This window comes from Tamandua tetradactyla, chromosome 23 (assembly GCF_023851605.1).
Source record: "Tamandua tetradactyla isolate mTamTet1 chromosome 23, mTamTet1.pri, whole genome shotgun sequence".
NCBI lineage: Eukaryota > Metazoa > Chordata > Mammalia > Pilosa > Myrmecophagidae > Tamandua > Tamandua tetradactyla.
In genome coordinates this window covers 32015291-32037996 of record NC_135349.1, presented here as the reverse complement: position 1 = coordinate 32037996, position 22706 = coordinate 32015291, and the positions used below count along the sequence as shown (strand labels likewise).

Sequence of the window (22706 nt, the reverse complement as noted above, 5' to 3'; positions counted from 1 at the left end):
CACGTTCTGAGCATAAATGACCACATCTCATCTAAAAGAAATTCCATGGTTGGAAATTAATCAGTGGAACCCCTTTTCAATAGTGCCCAATCATGGAATCCTTGCCATGAAACATCTCTGGAATGTCCCTCTCCCACTCTGAGGTCAGCTCCTGTTCTCAAAGACTCTTTATGACCACCCTGACCTGTGACTACTCTCAGCATGTACAAGCTGGAAAAAACTTCAATCCTGTACCCATCAAGTCAATAGCTATAAAAGCACTTCAAAAATTAAAAACACTTATGGGAATTAATACTCTATAGACAATATCCATGGCAAATGTGAAACCTGTGGAATATTTACATTCCCTTTATAATTATTCAAAAAGAATTGCACTATAGTGACAGTAGGGGGATTAAAAGAGAGATAATAATTTAAACAGTTTGTTTTTCAAGTATGTTTTGACCTCCTGTTTGGGTATGGATGCATGTCTGTTGTTGTGCAAAGTTCTAACACTTCAAATTTAAACATGGACATCACGAAGATGCAATATGAAAACCCATGTTAGCAAACTGTTGAGCTTTCCAGACTGCTGCACTGTCCCTCAAACACCACGCTCTGCCCCATTTAACTTTCTTGATGTGAAGCACTCCTCTACAGAAAGGCTCCAGCAAATCTGCTGAAGCAAAACTGGTGACACTACGTGGGAAGAGTATGGACGTCAGAGTCTGACGTACTCAAGTCTGAAGCTTGGCTCTACCTTTACTAGCTGTGTGAACCTGGCCGATGTCTTTACCTCTCTATGCCTCAGTCACCTCATCTGTAAAGCTAAGATAACAAATACCACCTGCCTTGCAGAAGCGTCATAAGGAGCAAATGAGAGAATAAATATATGTGTGTACATATGTCTGGCATATAATGTATTTCCACTTACTGTTTGCTATTTTCATTTTCTTTCAAAGAAAGGCTATGGGGATAGAAGTAAAAAGGAAACAGTCACTCACGTCACTTTCTTCCACACTCACTTTGACTAACTGAATGAATAAGACCATGAATGTAGGATCAAGGATGGGTGGTTGAAATCTCCTATGGGATCTGTGTATTGCTGATGTAATATCCCTGGTGGATAATCATCTACGACAATATTCAACCAATTCCATGAGGGAGCATCCACTGCCTTAAGTCACTCATTTCATGATCAAATAATTAACCATTAGAACATTCTTCCTTATCGTGTGCAAAAATGCACCTCAGGCTACGTTCCGCTTCCTTTGGCCTTGGTTTTGTTCAAAGTACTCTAATCTCCTATGTATACATGACAAAGAGATTGTGGACTTTGCAGCCAGAATCCCAGCTGCACCACTTACTCTCTATCTGACCTTAAACAAGTCATACAGATAATGTAGGCAGGTCCCTCCTTTATAAAACAAGGTGAGGAGTCTCTTCTCACAGGTAGAGTATGTTACATTAACCTCCTAACCTCTCCTCCCTCTTCAATTCTTGAGGCCCCTCTGCACCTAGGGTTCACCACAGAGTCAGATACATAGTAAGCACCAATCAATATCTGCTGCAAACAGAAATGAGCAAATGAACAGGGACTGCTGGGCAAATCAAATGAGCTCATGTATAATGTACATAGTTCAGTGCCTGGTATGTAGCAAGTGTCCAGTAAATGGTGGCAATGATAAGTTTGCCATGTGCTAATTTCTAGACATACCTTTTTTTATTTTTTAGGTGCATCCCTGACACCATGCAAGTCAGTGATAAGAATTCCATTAAGGACAGAGCTGAGGCTGGAATCCCGCCACAAATCACACAGATGCAGTCCAGCTGACATGAATGCACGAGTCAGCAGCCCTCGGGGTAGGGTTACTGAGTTTTACGTGCATTCATCCCTTTTGCACACAGCACTTCTGGATGATGCAAGGTAATTATACCTGTGCTAGGTCTGTAACACAGGAGCACCCTCAGGGGCTGTTAAGATCACAGATCTCTTCATTTCCACTGTCTGCTGTCCCATGATCTACTAGGACTGCCTGTCATCATCCTCATCTGCCACCCCAATCACAAACTTTTTTCAGATTTTTTCTGCCTCCTTTCACTGTCAGTTCACTAACAACAGCATGTCACACTTCTAACAACAGCCCCAACACCAGGCTGAGACCTGCTCTCTGGATCCAGTGCATGGATCTGCATCCACTCACAGGAGGTTTTCTCTTGCCGTCTTGAGGGTGGCAATGGTTGCTGGGTAAGTGAAACATCACTTTTGGTAATTTGCACAGCTTTACTTTACCTGGCTCTGACCGAATCCCAGTCTAATACCAATTTAGCGAGCTGTTTCCTCTGTTTCTGGATATTGGGAATTTCCACCTGAAAAGAACATTACCAAGTAGGTTGAGCTTTGGGTTTTTTAACTTAATATTTATTTACAAAAAGGATTTTGCATCCCAAATTTATGGCTCTTATTTATAAAAGGAAGTAAAAGTTAGAGCCAGTGGACATTGTTCAAGTGATAGAATTCAGTGAAGCATGAGTCATGCAGATAGCACACCCACCTCAGCGATGCCATACAGAGGGTCCACAATCTCCTTCTCAACGAAGACTTCGTGCTGAGAGAGTTCTAGAGCCAGTTGACTCTCAGCATCTCCACACGTCTCCAGCATCTTCCTTTAAAAATAAGACACCCCAACAGGCACATGTTGATTAAATCAGGCACGGGATATGTGGTAGTTAGAGTCAGGTGCCAACTTGGCCAGGTGAAGGTGCTTAGTTCTAGTGCTGCAGACATGAGCCAATGGCATGTGAACCTCATCTTTTGCTGATTACATCCGCAGTTGACTAGGAGGCGTGACTGCTGCAATGAATGATGTTTGATTTAATTGGCTGGTGCTTAAATGAGAGGCTCAATGTAGCACAGCCCAAGCAGCTCAGCCCAGGCCTTTGGAGATGCAGAAAGGAATCACCCTGGGGAAAGTTGTTGGAACCCAGAGGCCTGGAGAGAAGGTCAGCAGAGACCTGTGCCTTCCCACATAAGGAAGAACCTCAGTTGAAAGTTAGCTGCCTTTCCTCTGAAGAACCATACATCAACTAAATAAATCCCCTTTTATTGAAAGCCAATCTGTTTCTGGTGTGCTGCATTCCAGCAGCTAGCAAACCAGAGCAAGAATATCATGTTGAGTTATCTCTCCTTTCTATATGATGAGACCATGGTAGGGAGTGGCACAAGAAAATCTTAAAATATAATTTAGGGAATCATCCAGAACATTAGCCCACAGATTTCTGCCTTAAAATAAGAGACTATCTTTGATAAATATTTTGTGTCTATGTGCATGGAATGTGCATAAACAGCAAGGTTCTCAACCTACTCAAAGATTAGATCTCTAGTCAGGTGAGTATCACGTGTTCTCAAAATTACCCTGAAAATCTCTTAAGTCAAAGGTAAAGCTCATTACAGGCTGCTTAATGTCCAATTTAGGCAGAGCTTCCCCCAAAGTTAATGCAGATTATGGTATTCTGTGCAGCCAGATGAGGTTGCTGATTAACCTTTGGGGCCCATGTTACCTGAAAATCATGTTTCCTTTTGTTTTGTTGAGTATATATAGCTGACATTGCACAAAATACAAATGCAAATGATGTAACATCACCATCTCTGTCCTTCCCCTCTACTCCTACCTCTCTCCCTTCCTTCCCAATCTCCTCCCTCTACCTCTCGCTGGGATTCTTTTGAAACTTGAAATGTGTGTGGCACTGGCAGGAGGCAGTCATGGTGTCCCAGTTAAGAACATGATCTCTGGTGCCAGGCAGCCGGAGTTTGAATGCAGGTTTTACTATTTACAATGGTGTGGCCTTGGGTAATCTATTCACCTTCTCTGTCCATCTCCATGTCTATAACACAGAAATATCCGAACCTATTGTGGTACTTAGATTGAGTTGTCAACTTGGCCAGGTGAAGGTACCTAGTTCTGTTGCTGTGGGCATGAGCTAATGGTACGTGAACTTCATCTGTTGCTCATTACATCTGCAGTTGCTAAGAGGCAAGCCTGCTATAATGAATGATGTTTGATTTAATTGGCTGGTGCTTAAATGAGAGAGCTCAACATAGCACAGCCCAAGCAGCTCAGCATACCTCATCTCAGCACTCACAGCTCAGCCCAGGCCTTTGGCGATGCAGAAAGAAACCACCCTGGCGAAAGTTGTTGGAACCCAGAGGTCTGGAGAAAAGGCCAGCAGAGATCACCCTGTGCCTTCTCATGTAAGAAAGAACCTCAGATGAAATTTAACTGCCTTTCCTCTGAAGAACTAATGAAATAAATCCCCTTTTATTAAAAGCCAATCCGTCTCTGGTGTGTTGCATTCAGGCAGCTGGCAAACTAGAAGACCTACCTTCTAGTGTTATTTAGAGGACTAAATGAATTATTACAGAGGAGTACTTAGAACAGTGCTAGCACTTGTGATGATGATAAAGGCAGTCATCTGAGGAAGCATAAACACAGAATCACACCCAGACTGGAGGGAAAACAGGAATGAAACATGTGGGTAGGTGTCACCCTCTGCTTAGGGCCAGTGCCTCCAAATATGGGACCAGAGACTGGACAAAAGAAGGGTAAAGGGAGGGAGAAAGTAAATTCCCTCAAAGAAGGAAGAGAAGATTGCTGAGAGTTAAGGACAGTAGATCCAGGGAAATAGGTTGACAGTCCAAAGGCCATACCCAGTTGGGGAGCAGTGCCCTTGTCATAGCAGGAGAAAGCAAAGAGCATTAGAGGGCATTGGCCATGCTGGATATGCAGGTGGAGGACAAACCTCCCCTCTTCCAGTGAAAATTGCTTTATTATATATTTTTTATTATTCAAATAATACATGCTCATTTTGTAAAATAAAATAAGTCTAAGTAATTCAGAAAATTCTTGAGACAATCTCCACTGACACTTCTGTGACTACCCTTGCAGGAGATGATTCTTAAGAGGTAGAAGGGACTAATCAGGGTTTATAAATCTAAATTAATACCTGGGACAAGGGGTTGAGTTCTTCACACCCAAGTTTAAGGGAATAAACACTGACCCTATCAATAACTTTCATTAACAGCCCTTTGTACCATCCAACTCCAGCCTTACTCCCACTCAAGGTAGATTCCCCAGCCATACAGCAGCCTTGACCCACTTCTCTCATGAATCCTGAGCTGTCCTCTGGGCAACTAAGCTGTGCCATCTTGCTCATGCTCCCTCTGGTCACACATGTACACCATCTTGTCCCTCCACCTCCGAAGAGCCAGAGGATGCTTGGATTCTGAAAGACACCAACTCTTACCCCAGGAGAGAATCTTCTAGTTGAGCTGATGCTTCTTGCATATTCTGAGCGAGAGCTGTCAAAGGGAGCTTTTTCTGGAAAGCAGAGAACAGTGTGTTTTTAAATTACAATTTGACACCCTTTTTCAATTATCTGCTTCAAATAATATTCATTGGTTTCTCACTCTAGGCAAATTAGTTAAGAGATAGCCTTCCTGGGTGGGCCACAGTGATTCACTGGCAGAGTTCTCGCCTGCAATGCCGGAGACCCGGGTTTGATTCCAGGTGCCTGCCCATATGGTGGGGGGAGACAGCCTTCCTGGGTTCAAATTCCAGTGCCAAAAGTGTCACAATCTCTCTGTGCCTAAATTTCCTCCTGCTTGGAAAATATGGACAATAGTGTCCATGTTACAAGATGTTGATGCCAAATACCCAGTAGTAAGTACTTAATAAATGTTAACTGCTATAATAATAATAACAATAGTAATTATTTGACATGATAATAATAATTACAGTAGTAGTTATTATTATCAACTAATTAAGTGTATAGTATGTTCCAGGCACTGGGGACATCAGACACAAACCTTGCTCTCCAAACGATTACCACAACAAATAAATACAATAAAATTTTCCATTAAAAAAAAGTTTTCCTGGAATACTCATTCTTAAACTGGGTCTTAATTTGGCTGTAATCTTAGAGTTTAACTTTAGTTAAATACCTAAAAACATCTAGCTAAACATGCAAGAATTTTTTTTTTTATGTCTTTAAATATGAAGCCACTTATTTTCCCAGAGAGCTTTGGAAATGACCATAAGGATCACGTGATCTAATGCTTTAATGTACATTCAAGATGAAGTGGGCAACAGTCCCAGTGGACCCAACTCATAGGTCAGTTTCACCACTGGCCAATGATTTATCTCAGAACATGAGTAAAAAAGGCTTAGAGTGTGCTGGTTTGAAAATATTATGTACCCCAGAAAAGCTATGTTTAAATCCTGATTTAATCTTGTGGGGACAGCTATTTCTTTTAATTCTGATTCAACATTGTATGCTGGAATCTTTTGATTAGATTATCTCCCTGGGCGATATGGCGTGCCTAATCATGGGTGTGACCTTTGATTAGATGGAGATGTGACTCCACCTATTCCAGGTGGGTCTTGATTAATTTACTGGAATCCTTTAAAGGAAGAAACATTTTGGAGAGAGTCAGAAATGACAGAAGCGTCAGAAACAAAAGAGCTGACAGAAATTTCAGAGCAGAGCTGACACAGATGCCAACGTCTGGAGAAGAGAGACATGGATGTTTAGAGATGCTTGCGTCCCAGCAGATGTTGCCAAGAGGTGTTAAGAAAGCCAGAACCTGGAGAGAGCCAGGGGAAGGCAAGAAATGAAAGTCAGCCCCAGAGAAGCAAAGTGAGGAACCTCCAAAGAACAGAGGCTAAAAGCAATGGAGCCCAGCTGACATCACCAGTTGCATCACCTTTCTTGAATTACAGTATCTTTACCTGGATGCCTTAGTTTGGACATTTCCATAGCCTTAGAACTGTAAATGTGCAACTTATTAAATTCCCCTTTTTAAAAGCAGTTCCAGTTCTGGCATACTGCATTCTGGTAGTCTGCAAACTAACATACCTTCCCAGCACAAAGGCACATCACATCAGGGACACAGGGTCCACCTTGCTATAGTTATTGCTCTCTTATAAAACTGATGGCATTTACCTCCCATTTCCACCTCCAGAGTGCTCCACCTGATACATATACACATTTATTTGCTTGTGCTGGATAGATTATATATATGTGTGAAACTGCTAATGCTAGTAGCCTTGGAGGGAAAATTTAATGTTCTTTTGTATATTCTGCATATACATGTGAATGTATAGCCTATTCAAAACAATAAATTGAAATTTAAAAATAAATAAATATATTTACCTACCTACCTACCTTCTCCCACCCCAAGTTATTTTCAAATAAATCAATAAACTGGCTCCATTTGCTTCACAAGGAGACTATTCTCAGCTTTCACACTACTAGATTATGACTGAGAAAGCTGGTAGTGTGCTGCTATCTAAGGGAATTTAAATGTAGTGTATTAAGCACTAAGCAAGAGAAATATAATTTGTGCAACTCTGGGACTCTATGAGTCAATGGACAAAAATCATAAAGAGAGGAGTCTATTTTGACAAATACCATTCAAGTTCCCAGCTGTAAATAGCCTTGTGTATTTTTTTGCCCTGGTCCCAAAGGCACACAATCCTGTTCCCTGATGTAAATAAATAAGGAAATCCTGTTTAACACTGTTAATGAAGATGTTGTCTATCAATATCAAACTCCACACAGGGCTTGAGGCTTCCCAGGGACGAAGAGTTTTCTATCACCATGGATTAATTTAAAAATCTCTAGTCCTAATCTGTAAAATGCATGTGACAGGACAACCGCACTAAAGAGAAGCAATTTCTGATCTAATACGGTCCGCAACGCAAGCTCTGCCATTTCAACAGCTTGAGCTGAGGAGGCTCAACTCTATCATGGCCCTAACTCTATCACACGCACGGGAGCTTCTGGTGGGGCCTTTGGGAGGCTCCTCCTATGTTTTCTAGAGCCTTAGACACTGCTGTTGTTTTTTCCATATTATATAATCTCTTGTGGAAATACCAGTTTCTTCTCGATCATTTTCACAGTGACTCCTCTTACCATGTGGACAATCTCATAGCCCTAAATTTTTGGTGCTTTTGCCTGAGGTTGGAAAAGGAGGCCAAGGGATTAGGTTTTAGATGATGGCCTTTGCCACCTGCTGCCCTTTCAACTGGAATACACCCAACACCTAACAATAATTTCCCTCCTTTTCAACTCAGGCACATCCTCTTCCAGGAAGCCTCAGCTGACTACCACCTTCCTTCTTTGGTGCTCATTCTTCCCATAATAACCAGCGTATATTTTGTTAATCACATTGTTTTATATTCATCCATTTGTGTTTATCTACCCCCACCTGAATGCTAGCACCTTTAAGTTGGAAATTACATCTTATTTCTCATATTTTTAGCATCTATACATAGTAAGTGTTTGATAAACATAGTAAGAGCTTATTTTTAATTAACATACATGATATTTAGGCTCAGTCTCAAAGCACTGCAGACAAAGGGAACAAGAATACACATATGTGAGAAGGACAAGGAAGTATTTGGGGCCAGCCAGATACTATGTGGCTAGAATGTGTGAAGCTGGAGACATGAGGCTGGTAAGGCAAAATGGGTTGGGATTTTAAAGGATTTAAGTCATGTTAAAGAGTTTGGACTTTACCCCAACAATGAGAGCTGACCCATGTCAAAAGAGGCACCATTGGCATTTAAATATTTAAAAAAATTTTTTTAGAGGAGACCACTGGCATTTTGGGACAGTTCTTTGTGTGAACTTTCCCTCTAGACACTGAAGAATATTTAGCATCTCAGTCTCCACCCTCCAAGTGCCAGTAGTGTCCACGGTTGTTATGGCAACCAAAAAATATGTCCCTACATATTTCCAAACGTCCCCAGGGGCATAATTCTGGTCCCTGTTGAGAGCCACTACGTTTTTTTCTTTTTTTTTAAGTCAGGAGGATGACAGGATAGATTTGTCAGGAAACCAACTCTGGGGATCAGGCTAAAAACAGGCTGGGAAGGAGGGAAATTAGAGGCGTAAAATGCAGCTGAGCTCGGAAGGTAACTACAACGGACCAAGTTCTGCATTAAGACAAAGGTGGTAGAGATGAAGCAGATGTGAGGAATTCAAAAGACATTTAGAAAGAATCACTGGACTTGCTGGGCAGGCAGCTCTGGAAGGGTGGAGGACAAAATAAAAGGGAATATAAAATAGCCTGCAGTTTCTAGCTTGCATCACAGGGTGGATGGAATTCTAAAGAGGCAACACAGAAGGAAGAAGTTGTTATGTACACTAAAGCTAAAACAGACATCTAAGGGAGGAAATTTTTTGCTTGGTTAAGGTTCACTTAGAAATCTCTGGCATGAACACATCAGTTACAAGCCATGAGAACAGAGGAGATGGTCTAGGGAACATGACCGCAAGAATATGGAGGAGAGGACAGAACCTTGGGGACTGACAACATTAAAAAGGTAGGGAGATTAAAAAAAAAAAAAAGGATAGAAAGAACAGAAGTCAAGGAAAGAGAATGAGGAGGAGTAGGGGCAGAATCAGCAGACTAGGTCTGGTTCTGATGGGCAGGACCTTGTGGCAGGCATTCTTGGAATCGTAGGTGTATGCAAACTTCCACTCCTTTAACACACTGCAGAATTCTAAGTATTGTGCAAGAGAGGAATAACCCTGTTCTCAAGATGCCCCATAAATGTTTGTAGGAAATAAAAGAAAAGGGTAACATCATAGATCATCTGCATACCAGTTCTTCCTTTTGATATATCTGGTGATAAATAAAATATAGCACAGTATCTAACTCAGCCTGTCAGGAAAGATCATTTGAACAACTCAAATACAAGAGCCCAGAATTGGAATGAGGGCTTGGAATGCCCGGATACATTCCAGAGTATGTTGAGCAGATAACTGAAAAGTATTGGCAAAGTCACTTGAGGGATAGGAGAAAAAATATGGAACTATTAAACTTTATCATGGGGGAAACCTCTGATACTGTCTCAAACATTAGGGACTCCCAAGTCAATAGGCCAACTCCTTGATCTTGAGGCTTCTTGTAAAGCTTATTTATGTAGTGAGGAAGCTATACCTACCTACAGTTATGCCTAAGAGTTACTTTCAGATGACCTCTTTTGTTGCTCAGATGTGACCTCTCTCTGTAAGTCCAATTCTGCAAGTGAAATCATACCCTCCTCCCTACATGGGACATGATATCCAGTGGTGAAAGTGTCCCTGAAAATGTGGGATACAACTCCCAGGGATGAGCCTGGCCCTGGCTCTGTGGGATAAACAATGCCTTCCTGACCAAAAGGGGGAAAGGAATTATAATAAATAAGGTATCAGTGTCTGAGAGAGTTCAAATAGAGTCGAGAGGCTATTCTGGAGGCTACTCTTAGGCAAGCTTCAGCTAGATATTGCTAATTATCATGGTTTGCCAAATCCCAAACAAAACCATTCCTGCCAACCCTAAAGAACACTTGGGGCTCTATCTGAGATTCTACAAAGGTTCCATGTACTATGATTACTTTTCAGAAACTTACAACCTCCAGATGGGCTCCTAGGCTAGATAAGTCCGGAAATCCAGAGGGGCCAGCCTCTACAGAATGTCAACTAGTTCCATCTTCCTATCCCATATTATTGACGGCCCTTTCCAACATGAAAAGGTTAGAACAGTCATAGCCCAAACACTTTTAAAGACTAAGAGAAAGATCAAAGGAGAAGGTGGATTTGTAACAGAGAAGATAGGATTTAACAAATGAATATGATTGCTGAATCATTATACTCATGTTTCTTTTAGTCTCCAGTGTCTTAGAGCAGCTAGAAAGAAAATCCTAAAATTGTGGAAAGGTAACCCATACCAAACTCTGAAATCTGCTCCATAAGTAATTGTTGCAGTGTGCTTTCAAAGCTATTGCTTTTTTGTATATATGCTATTTTTCACAAAGACAAAAAAAAAAGGAGGTTATCCCCAAAGGCACCCCAGGTTCAGATAATGTGAAAGACAGGATTTTTATGGTTGCATATAATTCTTTTATTGATTGATTGATTGACTACATGGGCAGGCACCGGGACTCAAACCCAGGTCTCTGGCATGGCAGGCGAGAATTCTGCCTGCTGAGACACGATGGCCCACCCTGTATATAATTCTTTCAAGGTCATCTTTCATTCAGAAAAATATCTACATTCAGGATGAAAAGCAGACATGGGTCATCAAGCCTTAATGTTGGTCACTGAATTCTGAACTAAGTGGTCATGGACTAATATTACGGTAGTTTGAAAAATAACCAGCCTCCTTGGTTTTTAGTTTTTAATTTACTTTTTATTTAAGAAGCAGTGCCTTAGGATTATACCACATGTCTTACACAATGTGACCGTGTGATTGTGAAAATCTTGTGCATGATGCTCCCTTTATCCAGGGTGTGGAGACATGAGTAAAAAAATAAGGACAAAAAAATAAATAAATAATGAGGGGAGTAAAGAAAAATTGGGTAGATTGAAATACTAGTGGTCAATGAAAGGGAGAGTTAACGGGTATGGGATGTACAGAGGTCTTTTTTTAAATTTTTTTATTTTTTCTGGAGTGATAAAATATTCATAAAATGATCATGATGATGAATACACAACTATATGATGCTATTGTGAGCTCCTGATTACATACTTTGGATGGACGGTACATGCATGACGATATCTCAATAAAAATATTTTAAAATATATATATGTGTGTGTATATATATATAGCATATTATAGTTTCCTTGTGTGCACTCAAATTCTCACCTTCATCATATATGGGCTTCTAAGATTTAGCAGGTGCTCATAAGTTAGCAACATGTGAAACTAAACATGAAGCTAAAGTATAAAAGTTGCCCATGCTATACTGGTAGTACACAAGAACCTAAACAAACGCTCAGAACAAACATATCCTGGAGTAGACATTCAGTGGCCTGGATATCTGGAATTCATCCTTTTTCTTCTTTACAACAGTATTCTGATTGTTCTTAGGGATCTACCTTGCCCTTGACAAGGCCCACGAGCCTGTCTGTATTCTAGTGGGGAGCCGAGGAGCTTACACCAATCATCACAGTCCATCCCCTAGCCTAATCTCACCCTCTTCCATGGTAACTAGGGTTGGATGGGAAGGTTTAGGAATGGATGATGTGACTCGATTCAAGTCAGTGCACTGGAGGGAGGAGAAAGTTCTACAGTTGGGGGCTTGGAAACAAGAAGTTTCCTCACTCAATTAAGAAAACAACTGAAAAGATGCTCTCTACTCCTCCTGGCCTTGCACAAGGAAGAAAGAAGCCCATGAAAGTTGCTGGTAAACAAATCACAAGAATGAGGAGTGCCCGTTTTGGGATAAAGCAGACACTGAAGAAGAGAAAAGGGAAAGAAATAAAGAAACTGGGATACTTGTTGAATCACTGATATGCTAAACGGAGTCTTAACTCAAGTTCACCCTGACCTTTGAACACTGCAGTTACTGAGTCAATAAATCACTTCTATATTCTAAGTCAGTTTAAGATGGGCTTCCCGCATTTTTTTTTCTTTCTTTCTTTCTTTTTTTGCCATCAAAGGATTCCTTACTGACATGTCCATTCTCTTATCAATGACAAATGGCCCATCAAGTCTTTAAAAGTACCTGGAGAAAATTCAGGGTGAGTAGGGCTTTCAGCCCAGCAGTGTCTTAATCACAAAGGAATGTTATGGTCAGGCAGGTGTCATAGTGTAAATGCTGATAAAAAAGTACAAAGCTGCATTTAAATCTGCTCATGCTGCCCGAAGAAACCAACTGATAGGAGAGGTGAAAAAGGCACAAAGAGGCAGGGATGGTGGCTCTGAGTTGCATCTGATACTCACATGTCTCCTGTCGGTGTCTGTGCCATGCTGTCCCTGGAAGCACCCCATTAGGCGCTTGTGGGAATGGTGGCACATGGACCGCACCGTGTCCAGGCGCCGCTCGATCTGACAAGGGAGAGGAAAACGAGCCATGTGCAGGGCTGGAGAGCAAACTCAGCCTCTTTCCTATGTGACATTTGCATGTAGTTAGGAAAAGCATTCTGTAGTCTGTTTTACCTCTTGGGTATAAATGGAAATAAACGGTTCCCATTCACCCATACCAGGGTCTCCTACTTTTGACACTTGGAGCTAGACATTTCCGTGTTGTTGGGGCTGTCCTGTGCATTGTAGGATACCGAACAACATCTCTGGCCTCGACCCACCAGATACCAGTCGCAACCTGCCCCCACCCCACCCCCAAGTTGTAGCAACCAAAAATGCCTCCAAACATTGTCAAATGTCCCCTGGAAGGCAAAATCACCCTTAGTGTAAGGGAGGTCAGATAATAGATCCCTTCAAGGTTGAATCTATCTGCAGGGAGAGGAGACAGTTTTGACTAAACACTGCAGTCAGACTGAGTGGTGGCAATTTACATGCAACTGCCCCAGCAGAGCCCCAGGTCCAACCATTCAGAACCTCAAATGAACGGAGCAGCTAAGGTCCATGGCCAAGTGGGAAATACCAGCGGGGTACTCAGAAGCTTTCTCCTATACATGACAATGGAGTTTTCACATAAAGAACATCAGCAAAACTACTTTTTAAAAATGTCCCACAATTTAAACTCAAACCAGTGTCTTCAAGTTGGTTCCTTGTTGGGTTTGGGGTGGGTTTTTTTTTTTTTTTTTTTTTTTTGGTAAAACTCTGTAAAGCAAAATGGACAACCAGTAGTAAGAAACACTGACTTAGGGGATCCATGGATCATGATGAGCTTCCCAAAATATTATTGCTGGGATAGGGCTGTTTATGGCAAAGAGAGCTGCTTTTTACAGGAAGGAATGCCAAAAATGTGAATTCTGATGACTCATTAAGAAGCAGAGCAGGCCCTTGGGGAAGCTTTCTATTTTAAAGAAAAATCAACAAATTTTGAAGCAGAATAAATTTTGACCCCAAAACATCTAAGACAGTCATATGGCTTTATGCCTTTCTCTCAAGGTCCTCACTGCACTGGCAGATTTCCTCCACATTCAACTCCAATCACCAGGACTCTGAGACCGTAGGCAAATTTACGTTTAGGAACAGATGCCATGTGACCATCCCCAAATCTTAAAATGACCATATTTTAAAACATTAGAAAATAAATACATACTCTTTATTTGCCACAAGAGCAGAAAACATAAACCAACTTCTTAATTTAATTTTTTAATTCCAATTTCCACTAGAATATATATCCCACCAGGACAGAGGCCAGGATCTGTTTTGTTAACTGATTTATCCCAGGGCTTCGTACGATGCCTAACACAAGAAAATGAGGGTGTTCACTTAAGATTTGTTGGAAGTACAATTATACATTGAGTAATCATGCAAGGTATTAGAAAAACAACAGTAAATAAATTGTGGTTCCTGCCCTACAGGGATTCAGTCTCCCGGGGAAAATTCTATGCAAACAAAATAAACAGCCCCTTGTCACTGCTCCGAAAATGATCTGAGGAAAAGGCTATACGAGAACACGAAGCAAAACAAAGGAAGCGTCACACCAGAAATAAAACAAACAAAATAATCTCTGTAGCCTGTAATCATGGTAATAACCACCACAAATCACTGACATTTAGCACATACCACGTACCAGGCACTGTTCTCAGTGCTTTACTAGGTTGAACTCATTAGGCCTCGTAACAACCCTACAGGAATAGACATTATTACTGCCCTCATTTTAGAGAAGTGGACACTGAGGCACAGAAAACATTAATAAATTCCCAAAGGCACAAAGCTCATGAGGGGCATACGTGAGCTTCGAATCCAGATAGTCATTATGTCTGAACTCAGACAGTAGGGCACGGGGGCTGACTTTTAACCAACCATTCATCTCCCTCTTAATAATAAAAAAATACAATAGATATCAGAGTGGGAAAATATTTGTAGTAATCATAACAGACATAGTAACTATCTGTATGATAAAACAAGGAATTCCTAGAAATTAACAAACTCTTCAGACCCCAGTGGATGTTTGGACAAAAGGACAAAAATGGACAGTTGCTGCCTGAGATTCCCGAGAACTCTGCTGCTTTCGAGCTGCCTTGCAAGGTCACCTGGTCCACAACTTAAATGTTTCAAGGATTAAATGAGATGATGTACATTACTGATAAAGGGTGTGGGCAGGAGAATACTGAAGTGAAAAAATCGAGTTTAGTTAAAGCTTGACTGGACCGAAGAGTATTTCTGAAAGTCTAAAAATGAATTTGAAATATTTAATAAAAACCTTCTATGAAATGCTGTTAAAAATATGATTGTCTAAACCCATACAACCCTAAAGAGCGGGATAGAAAGATCAAAGGTGATGGTGGAGTTATACAGAGAAGACAGGATGTAACAAATGAATATGATTGTTGAATCATTAAATTAATATCTCTTTTAGTCTCCAATATCTTAGAGCAGCTAGAAGTAAAAACCTCAAATTGTGGAATTGTAATCCATGTCAAACTCTGAAATATGTTCTACAACTAACTGAGATGCTGTGCTTTGAAATTTATTGCTTTTTTGTATATATGTTATTTTTCACAAAAAAGAAAAAAAAGTTGATTATGATGATAAAAAAATATGTATGCCTTCTAGCCTTCTATACTCTGGAGCACCTAGAAGGAAAAATCTGAGATGATGGTATGGTGGCCCATGACAAACTCTGGGATCTGTTCTGTAACTACTTGTGGAGGAGTGCTTTGAAAACTATTACTTTTTTATTTCGTTTCTTTGTATATTACACAATAAAATTAAAGGCTTTGTTTGCAAAAAGAAAAAAAAGATTGTCTAATAAATTTTTTAAAATATATATCTTCTTTCCCTTAATAAAAACTTCTAGTCCTCAAAAATAAAAACCCAAACAAACAACAGAAATAAGAGCTGCTAAAATAGTCCACCTACAGATGGCTGTCATAACAAGAAGGATGTTTTAGCACGGTGTGGTGGAAGAAGTATTTTTCTAAATTATGCCAGCTTCTCCAACAGGAAGAGAGAGAAAAGTCACCTGGAGGCAGATCTTTGTTTTTTGGACACTCACTTGAGTAGACCAGCTCTACGTTATGCAAGCAAAAAGCAAGGAGAAGAGGCAAGGAGGTATAACAGAAACTTCTGTACAGAGGCAGTTTTGCCCTTCCCTCCATGTTCTGGTGGGGCTGGGAGTGAGGCTGGGCGAAACAACGTGCATAAAGAGTCCAGGGTTTTCTGGGAAAAACTCTCAGCCCCAAAGTTAGGAAACCTGTTGAGAAATGGGCTGGAGTGGTTATGAAGCAGCCCTGCCCAGGGTCCCCTGGCAGGAAATACCCCTACTGAAAGAAGGAGAGTCTGGGCTAACAACTTGAGGCCAACCCTAGGGCCTGCTCAGGCACTCAATATATAGTTGTCCTCACAACAAAGAGTAAGTGAACACCTTCATTTTCTTGTGTTAGACATTGTTTCAGGTAGATATGCTCGCTGTCACTGACCCCTAAGCCCCTCAAGGATCCAACCCAGCCCACATCTCACCTTGGGGAACAACAGTGAGAGAGCGAGTGAGAAGTCACTGCTCAAGGTTGGAACCAGTGGGGCCTCTGCTGCAACTGGCAGAGTCTGTCCCATCAAGGGCAACATGACAACAACTACAGTCTCTTAGCCTACCCCAGGCCCACGACCAAGACACAGTGCCAGCGCACTGGCCAGGCTGGCCCAGCCCTCCCTCCACACCACCCCAACACCTGGCACTTGGAAGCAGGGCTAGCCCCATCTGAACTTCATAACATGATACCAAAGTTTCAGATCCCCTTTCAATCAACATGCAACTCAACTGCTTTACTTTCTGACTCAAAACTATGCTCATCAATTTCACTCTGTTTCAGGTAAAAAAGCACTAGCTTCAATTCTCATCCAGAGGGGTTTCTTCTTTATATGCCTTTAAGCAGAGAGTTTTAAAAATGTTAAAAATGTTATACTTTGTTACCTGTAACAGATCTTCACTGAGGACTTCTGTTTTCTCAGCTCTGTGGGAAAAAAAAAAAATTCATTAGTAATCTAGAAATGAAAAGCAACTCATGAAATCCAATAATGATTACCCTGGAGTTTAAAAGAAACCAGGCAGAAATGAATGGCAACAAGAAGGGACATTTCACCAATTTTTATATCAGAGGGCAACTTAGGCAAAACCAAAGAAAAATGAATTAACAAAAGTTTCCAGAAAATAGCAACCCTAAACAAGAACAAATTATCTGGAACGGTGGTTCTCAAACTTGAATGTGTATAGGATTGTAAGTGAACATAGGGTGTTTGCCCCGATTTAAAACACCAATACCCAGGCCTTGCCCCCAGATGTTCTAATTCAATAGGTTTGGAGTGAGATCCTGAATTTTTAACAACCTCTCCCAGATCAGAATTCCATTACAGGAGGTCCACAAACCACTTTCAGAAAAGACTGTTGTAGAAACACTGGAGTCTCAGTTGCCAGATCATAACAATTTAGAAGACTTCTCTATGCTGTTCAAAAGGTCTACAATTGTGCCACACATAACCCAGAATTATTGAAAATTGCCATTTTTACCATATGACCCAGAAATTCTACTTCTAGATATACACTCAAAGAAAATTAAAACAAGGTCATAAACAGATAGTTGCACACCAATGTTTACAGTTAGCATTATTCAAAATAGCCAAAAGGTGGAAACTATCCAACTGTTCACCAATAAACAGATGGATAAACAAAATGTGGTATGTACATACAATGGAATATTATTTGGCCATAAACAGGAATGAAGTTATGAAACATGCTGAAACATGGAAGAATACTGAAAACATTATGCTCAGTGAAATAAGCAAGGCACATAAAGACAAATATGGTATTGTTGTATATCATTCATAAGAGATGACTAGAAATAACAAATTTGCAGAGATAGAAAAGAGATTAGAAAATGCTGGGTGAGGAGAGAAGAGGAGAAGGGAGAGTATAAAATTTTTTTAAAAAGCAAGTTCTTTTCCAGGATCAAATAGAACTTGCCTTGACTGGAACTTTAAAATAATTTTTCAAAATATAGCCAAATTCCTAAGAAAAAAAATGACTTCTTTTTAGACTTCTAGTACAAATACTGACTTGAGCCACGTCATTTAACTTCCCTACCAAATTCCCAATGAAATGAACAAGGGAATTTTTAAAGGAAAAGAGAAAAATTCTGTTTCATCCCTGAACAATAAGGAGGGAAAAGGCCATCAATGAACCAACAATTCCAAAGCCTTTCCCTAAGCTACAGTGCACGGTGGAGAGCCCCATGATCTTGACTATATACCAAGGCAAGAGAAGGAGGACCTGGTTTTGTCGGAAGGCATGGTTGGGACCCCCTAGAACAAGCTCAATAAAGTACTAAGCTCAGAACAGTGCTGCCTGTACGCGAGGGCAGGAAGGACTGTGGTGCACGCTTCCAGCCTACACTTGGTACAGTGGCATGCTAAGTAAAGCAAGGGTATTGCCACAGAGGATTCCAAAGCCAGTCGTCACAGCAATGTCCCATTTAACAGGGGGATGCCTCCAGGCATAGCTCACTCAATGCTGTCTGCAGGAAACTGGAACTCTGACCTGACTCAAATACTTTCCACGTCCAAGAGAGCAGAGCCTGGAGACAAGGTCAAGGCCTCCAGGAGAAGCCCGGGAGGAAGCCAACTCTCAACCCTCTGAACATGTTCCACAAGCAGAAGGCTAAAATGTGCCATCCTAGCCCTCACCTGGCATGCACAGTGCTGGGAATTGCTAACGCGTCAAACACAGGTAGTCATGCCAGCTGGGGAAGTGGAGCAGGCCCCAGGTGACTGGGAGGTCAAGTACTGGCCTCTAAAAGAAACCTGATGGTCAGACCAGCAAAAACGTACCTGTCATTAGTCTGCCACAGCTTCACCAACAGCTCCCTCCAGTCCTTTCTCCAACAGCCACGCACCTCCTCTAACAAGATACCACCACTGAATTGTATCACTTTTGTCTTTTTTCTGTCCAGTACCAAAAGCTGTGGCTGACACCCTGAACATCTCTAATAGAATCTGCCTAAGTTCTGAAATCTCTAGAAATGCAGAACTCCTTTTTTAACTCTAAATAAGCACAGAAAATATTACGTTAAAATATTAGGAATTTCATAGATGGTAATTAATATTTTAAAATGGCACCTTATGTGTGAGACTAAAGCAAACAATGTTTATTTGTTACAAAATTTATATTTTGACTAGTGCATTTCCTAATATAACTTATGTAGATAGTCTGACTGAACGCCATAAGTACTTGGAATCTCAGGTAGGATATGAGATTTTGTTGGTTTGTCCAGAGTGATGCCCCGATGAATCCCAGAGTGATTCGATCAGTGAGTGGAAAAGTATTTGCAAAGCCCCCTTCAGGGAATGGTGAGAATGGGGAGAAATTCAACTTCCCCAAGTTGAATTCTTGATATTCTCACAAGCAGTGTGGGCAATCAAAGCTATAGGCTGAGCCCCCAGTCTTGGGGTTTGTTCATATGAAACTTAACCCCACAGAGGATAGGTCAAGTCTACTTAAAATTTAGGCCTAAGAGTCACCCCCAAGAGAGCCTCTTTTGTTGCTCAGATGTGGCCTCTCTCTCCAGCCAACATGATGAGCAGTCTCACCACCCTCCCCCTCTCTGTGTGGGACATGACTCCCAGGGGTGTGCACTTTCCTGGCAACGTGGGACAGAGATCCTGGAATGGGCTGAGACTCAGCATCAAGGGATTGAGAAAAACCCTAGAATGAGCTGAGACTTAACATCAAGGGATTGTGAGAATCTTCTCAACCAAAAGGGGGAAGAATGAAATGAGACTAAGTGCCAATGACTGAGAGATTCCAAACAGAGTCGAGAGGTTATCCTGGAGGTTATTCTTACGCATTAAGTAGATATCACCTTGTTGTTCAAGATGTAATGGAGAGGCTGGAGGGAACTGCCTGAAAACGTAGAACTGTGTTCCAGTAGCCATGTTTCTTGATGATGATTGAACAATGATATAGCTTTCACAATGTGACTCTGTGATTGTGAAAACCTTGTGTCTGGTGCTCCTTTTATCTACCATATCAACAGATGAGTAGAACATATGGAATAAAAATAAATAATAGGAGGAACAAATGTTAAAATAAATTTAGTTTGAAATGCTAGTGATAAATGAAAGCAAGGGATAAGTGGTATGGTATGTATAATTTTTTTTCTGTTATCATTTTATTTCTTTTTCTGTTGTCTTTTTATTTCTTTTTCTAAATCGATGCATATGCAACTATGTGATGATATTAAGAATTACTGATTATATATGTAGAATGGAATGATTAAAAAAAAATTAGGAATTTCAAAAGAAGAGATTTCACCTAAGATTCAGAATAAATATATCCTCTTACAAAACAACATTAAAATAATAATAATAGAGGAAGAGGAAAAATGGTTTCAAAACCCCAATGAGGGCTAGTAAATGCTCTAGCAATAGAATTAATAATTGCTCAGTGGTATGCTAGAGCCAGCTGATGAGAACCAAGTATGTACATCTTTTCCCAATTCCTTCTTCAGTGACCTTACACCTTAATGTGAAATAGAAAACCAAATACAATACAAGCAGTTGCAGAAAATACAAATTAGGCTTTTTCTGTTTTGGTTTTTAGAGCCAGTTGTTAAAACATTTACCAGCACAGCACTGCAACAGCCATGAAGAAAATAAAGCAAATGAAAAAACAAAGCAAGTACTACCTTAAGGAAAAACAAAAAGTCTGATGAAAAGATAACATACTACACAACTGTACTGGATGGCAACAGTTGTGTGCCCCAGAAAGCCACGTTCTTTAATTCTCATTCAATATTGCTAGGTGGGATCTTTTTGATTAAGTTGTTTCCATGAAGATGTGACCCACCCAATTATGCGTGGGACCTTTTGATTAGGTGGTTTCCATGGAGATACATCTCTATTCATTCAAGGTGGGGTTGCTTGCTGGAGTCCTTTAAGAGGGAGCCATTTTGGAAAAAGCTTTAAAGCCCACACAGCCAGAGATCTTTTGAGATGCAGAAGGAACACAAGCTTGGGTAAGCCTTATGAAAGAAGAAACCTGGAGAGAAAGCTAGCAGACATCGCCATGTGCCTTCCCAGATAACAGGTGTCCAGAAGCCAAAGACCCCAGCAGATGCCAGACTCATGCCTTCCCGGCTGACAGAGCTGTTTCAGATGGCATCAGTCTTTCTCGAGTGAAGGTAACCTCTTCTTGGTGCCTTGATTTGGACATTTTCATGGCCTTAAAATTGTAAACTTGCAACTTAATAAATTTCCTTTAAAAGTTGTTCTGTTTCTAGTATACTATATCCTGACAGCTTTAGCAAACTAAAACAACTATGATGTTCAGCTGCAAATAACTGGACATAATGTAAATATCAAATAATAATATAACCAAAAATTGTAATATAACTGTGTTGGGAGGATGGAGAAGAAGGAGAGAGGAAAGTTATACAAAAGTCCTAAAGTGCCGTCTATCATAATAGGAAGTGAACACATAATACATAAATTGACAACCCAAAGGACAGCAATTTTCACCTACTATTTGTAAATATAGATATGAGTAAATGCAGAATGATGAGTAAAATTTGAAAGTAACAGTCTTTGCAATGGGTGAATCTCTGGGAGAGTGGAAAGAGAACCCCTAGTACTGGCCTCAACTAAGCCTTTTACTATCAACTGATTTTTTAAACTATGAGTACCCATAGTTTCAAAGTTAAAAAATACTATTAGTTACATTTTTTTCTTTATATGCTGTATGCTATATGGCAGGGGTCACATTTCATTCTTTTTCCATGTGAGTATCCCCTTATTGCAGTACCATTTGTAGAATTTTTGTTTTTGTTTGGTTTTTCATTTGTTTGTTTGCTTGTTTGTTTGTTTTTGGGAAATGCATGGACCAGCACTCAAACCCAGTCTCCAGCATAACAGGCAGGAATTGTACTACTGAACTACCCTCCCACCCCTGTTGGTTACATTTTTAAGTAACATGCTTAATATGTTTTCAGATAAAGTACTTTAAATTTAAAGTAATGAATCCATTGTCAATCTTTATAAAAGTATAACATAATACACACTTCAGAGTATTTAAAATACAAGGAAAATAAATATACTTACTGTCCTTTTGTCAAATTAACAACTCGATCCTTTGCTTTAAATTTAGAGGTACTGTGTTTGAAAAGGTATTTGTACTAAACATATTATTGAAAATGTAACTAACAAACTGTTTAAGTATAAATGTATGCAATGTTTCCTGCCTTTATGGACACTCTATATATTACACTGGCAATATTAATTTTGGAAAAAAATCTAATGCCTTTTTTTAACCAAATTCTGGAGTCCATTGACATTATTAAAGATTATCTATAATCAAGAATTTTACTTCAACTGACAAATCATGACATTATTTTAATTATTAGATCAACACACAAATTGGGGTGGTTCCCTCACTCAATGACTCTCTCACTGGTCTGTGCCTATACCCACCTTCCTTTTTAGGGGACCACCACTGTTCTTCCTGCTCCCCAAAGTGTGGTTCATATTCCCTACCTCCCTCATCACTGACACTCGTCCAAGAGCTAGCTCTTTCCATGCTGAATGGTTTGGGAAGGTTTACCTTTATCAGAGAAGTGGAATTTTAATCTAAGGAAAGTCCAGCACTACTCAGAACACTGGCCAAAGTGCCCATTCAATACTCTGAAGTGTGTATTATGTTATACTTTTGTAAAGATTGACAATTCATTACTTTAAATTTAAAGGCAACTGGCATTTACATTAACCACGGACT

At 40.4% G+C, this 22706-nt stretch overlaps 1 protein-coding gene across 3 annotated transcripts in view; it reads right to left on the bottom strand.

Annotated features, from left to right (window-relative positions):
- The window catches only part of ARHGAP17 (Rho GTPase activating protein 17), a 92823-nt gene that overhangs the window by 44153 nt on the left and 25964 nt on the right, over window positions 1-22706 (bottom strand). For all 3 annotated transcript variants that reach the window (XM_077141497.1, XM_077141499.1, XM_077141498.1), the window contains exons 2-6: window positions 16860-16899; window positions 12755-12859; window positions 5284-5357; window positions 2535-2646; window positions 2273-2349 (exon numbers count right to left, since the gene is read on the bottom strand). In XM_077141497.1, the coding sequence (XP_076997612.1) occupies window positions 2273-2349; window positions 2535-2646; window positions 5284-5357; window positions 12755-12859; window positions 16860-16899 (408 nt within the window). The remainder of the gene's footprint in view (window positions 1-2272; window positions 2350-2534; window positions 2647-5283; window positions 5358-12754; window positions 12860-16859; window positions 16900-22706) is intronic.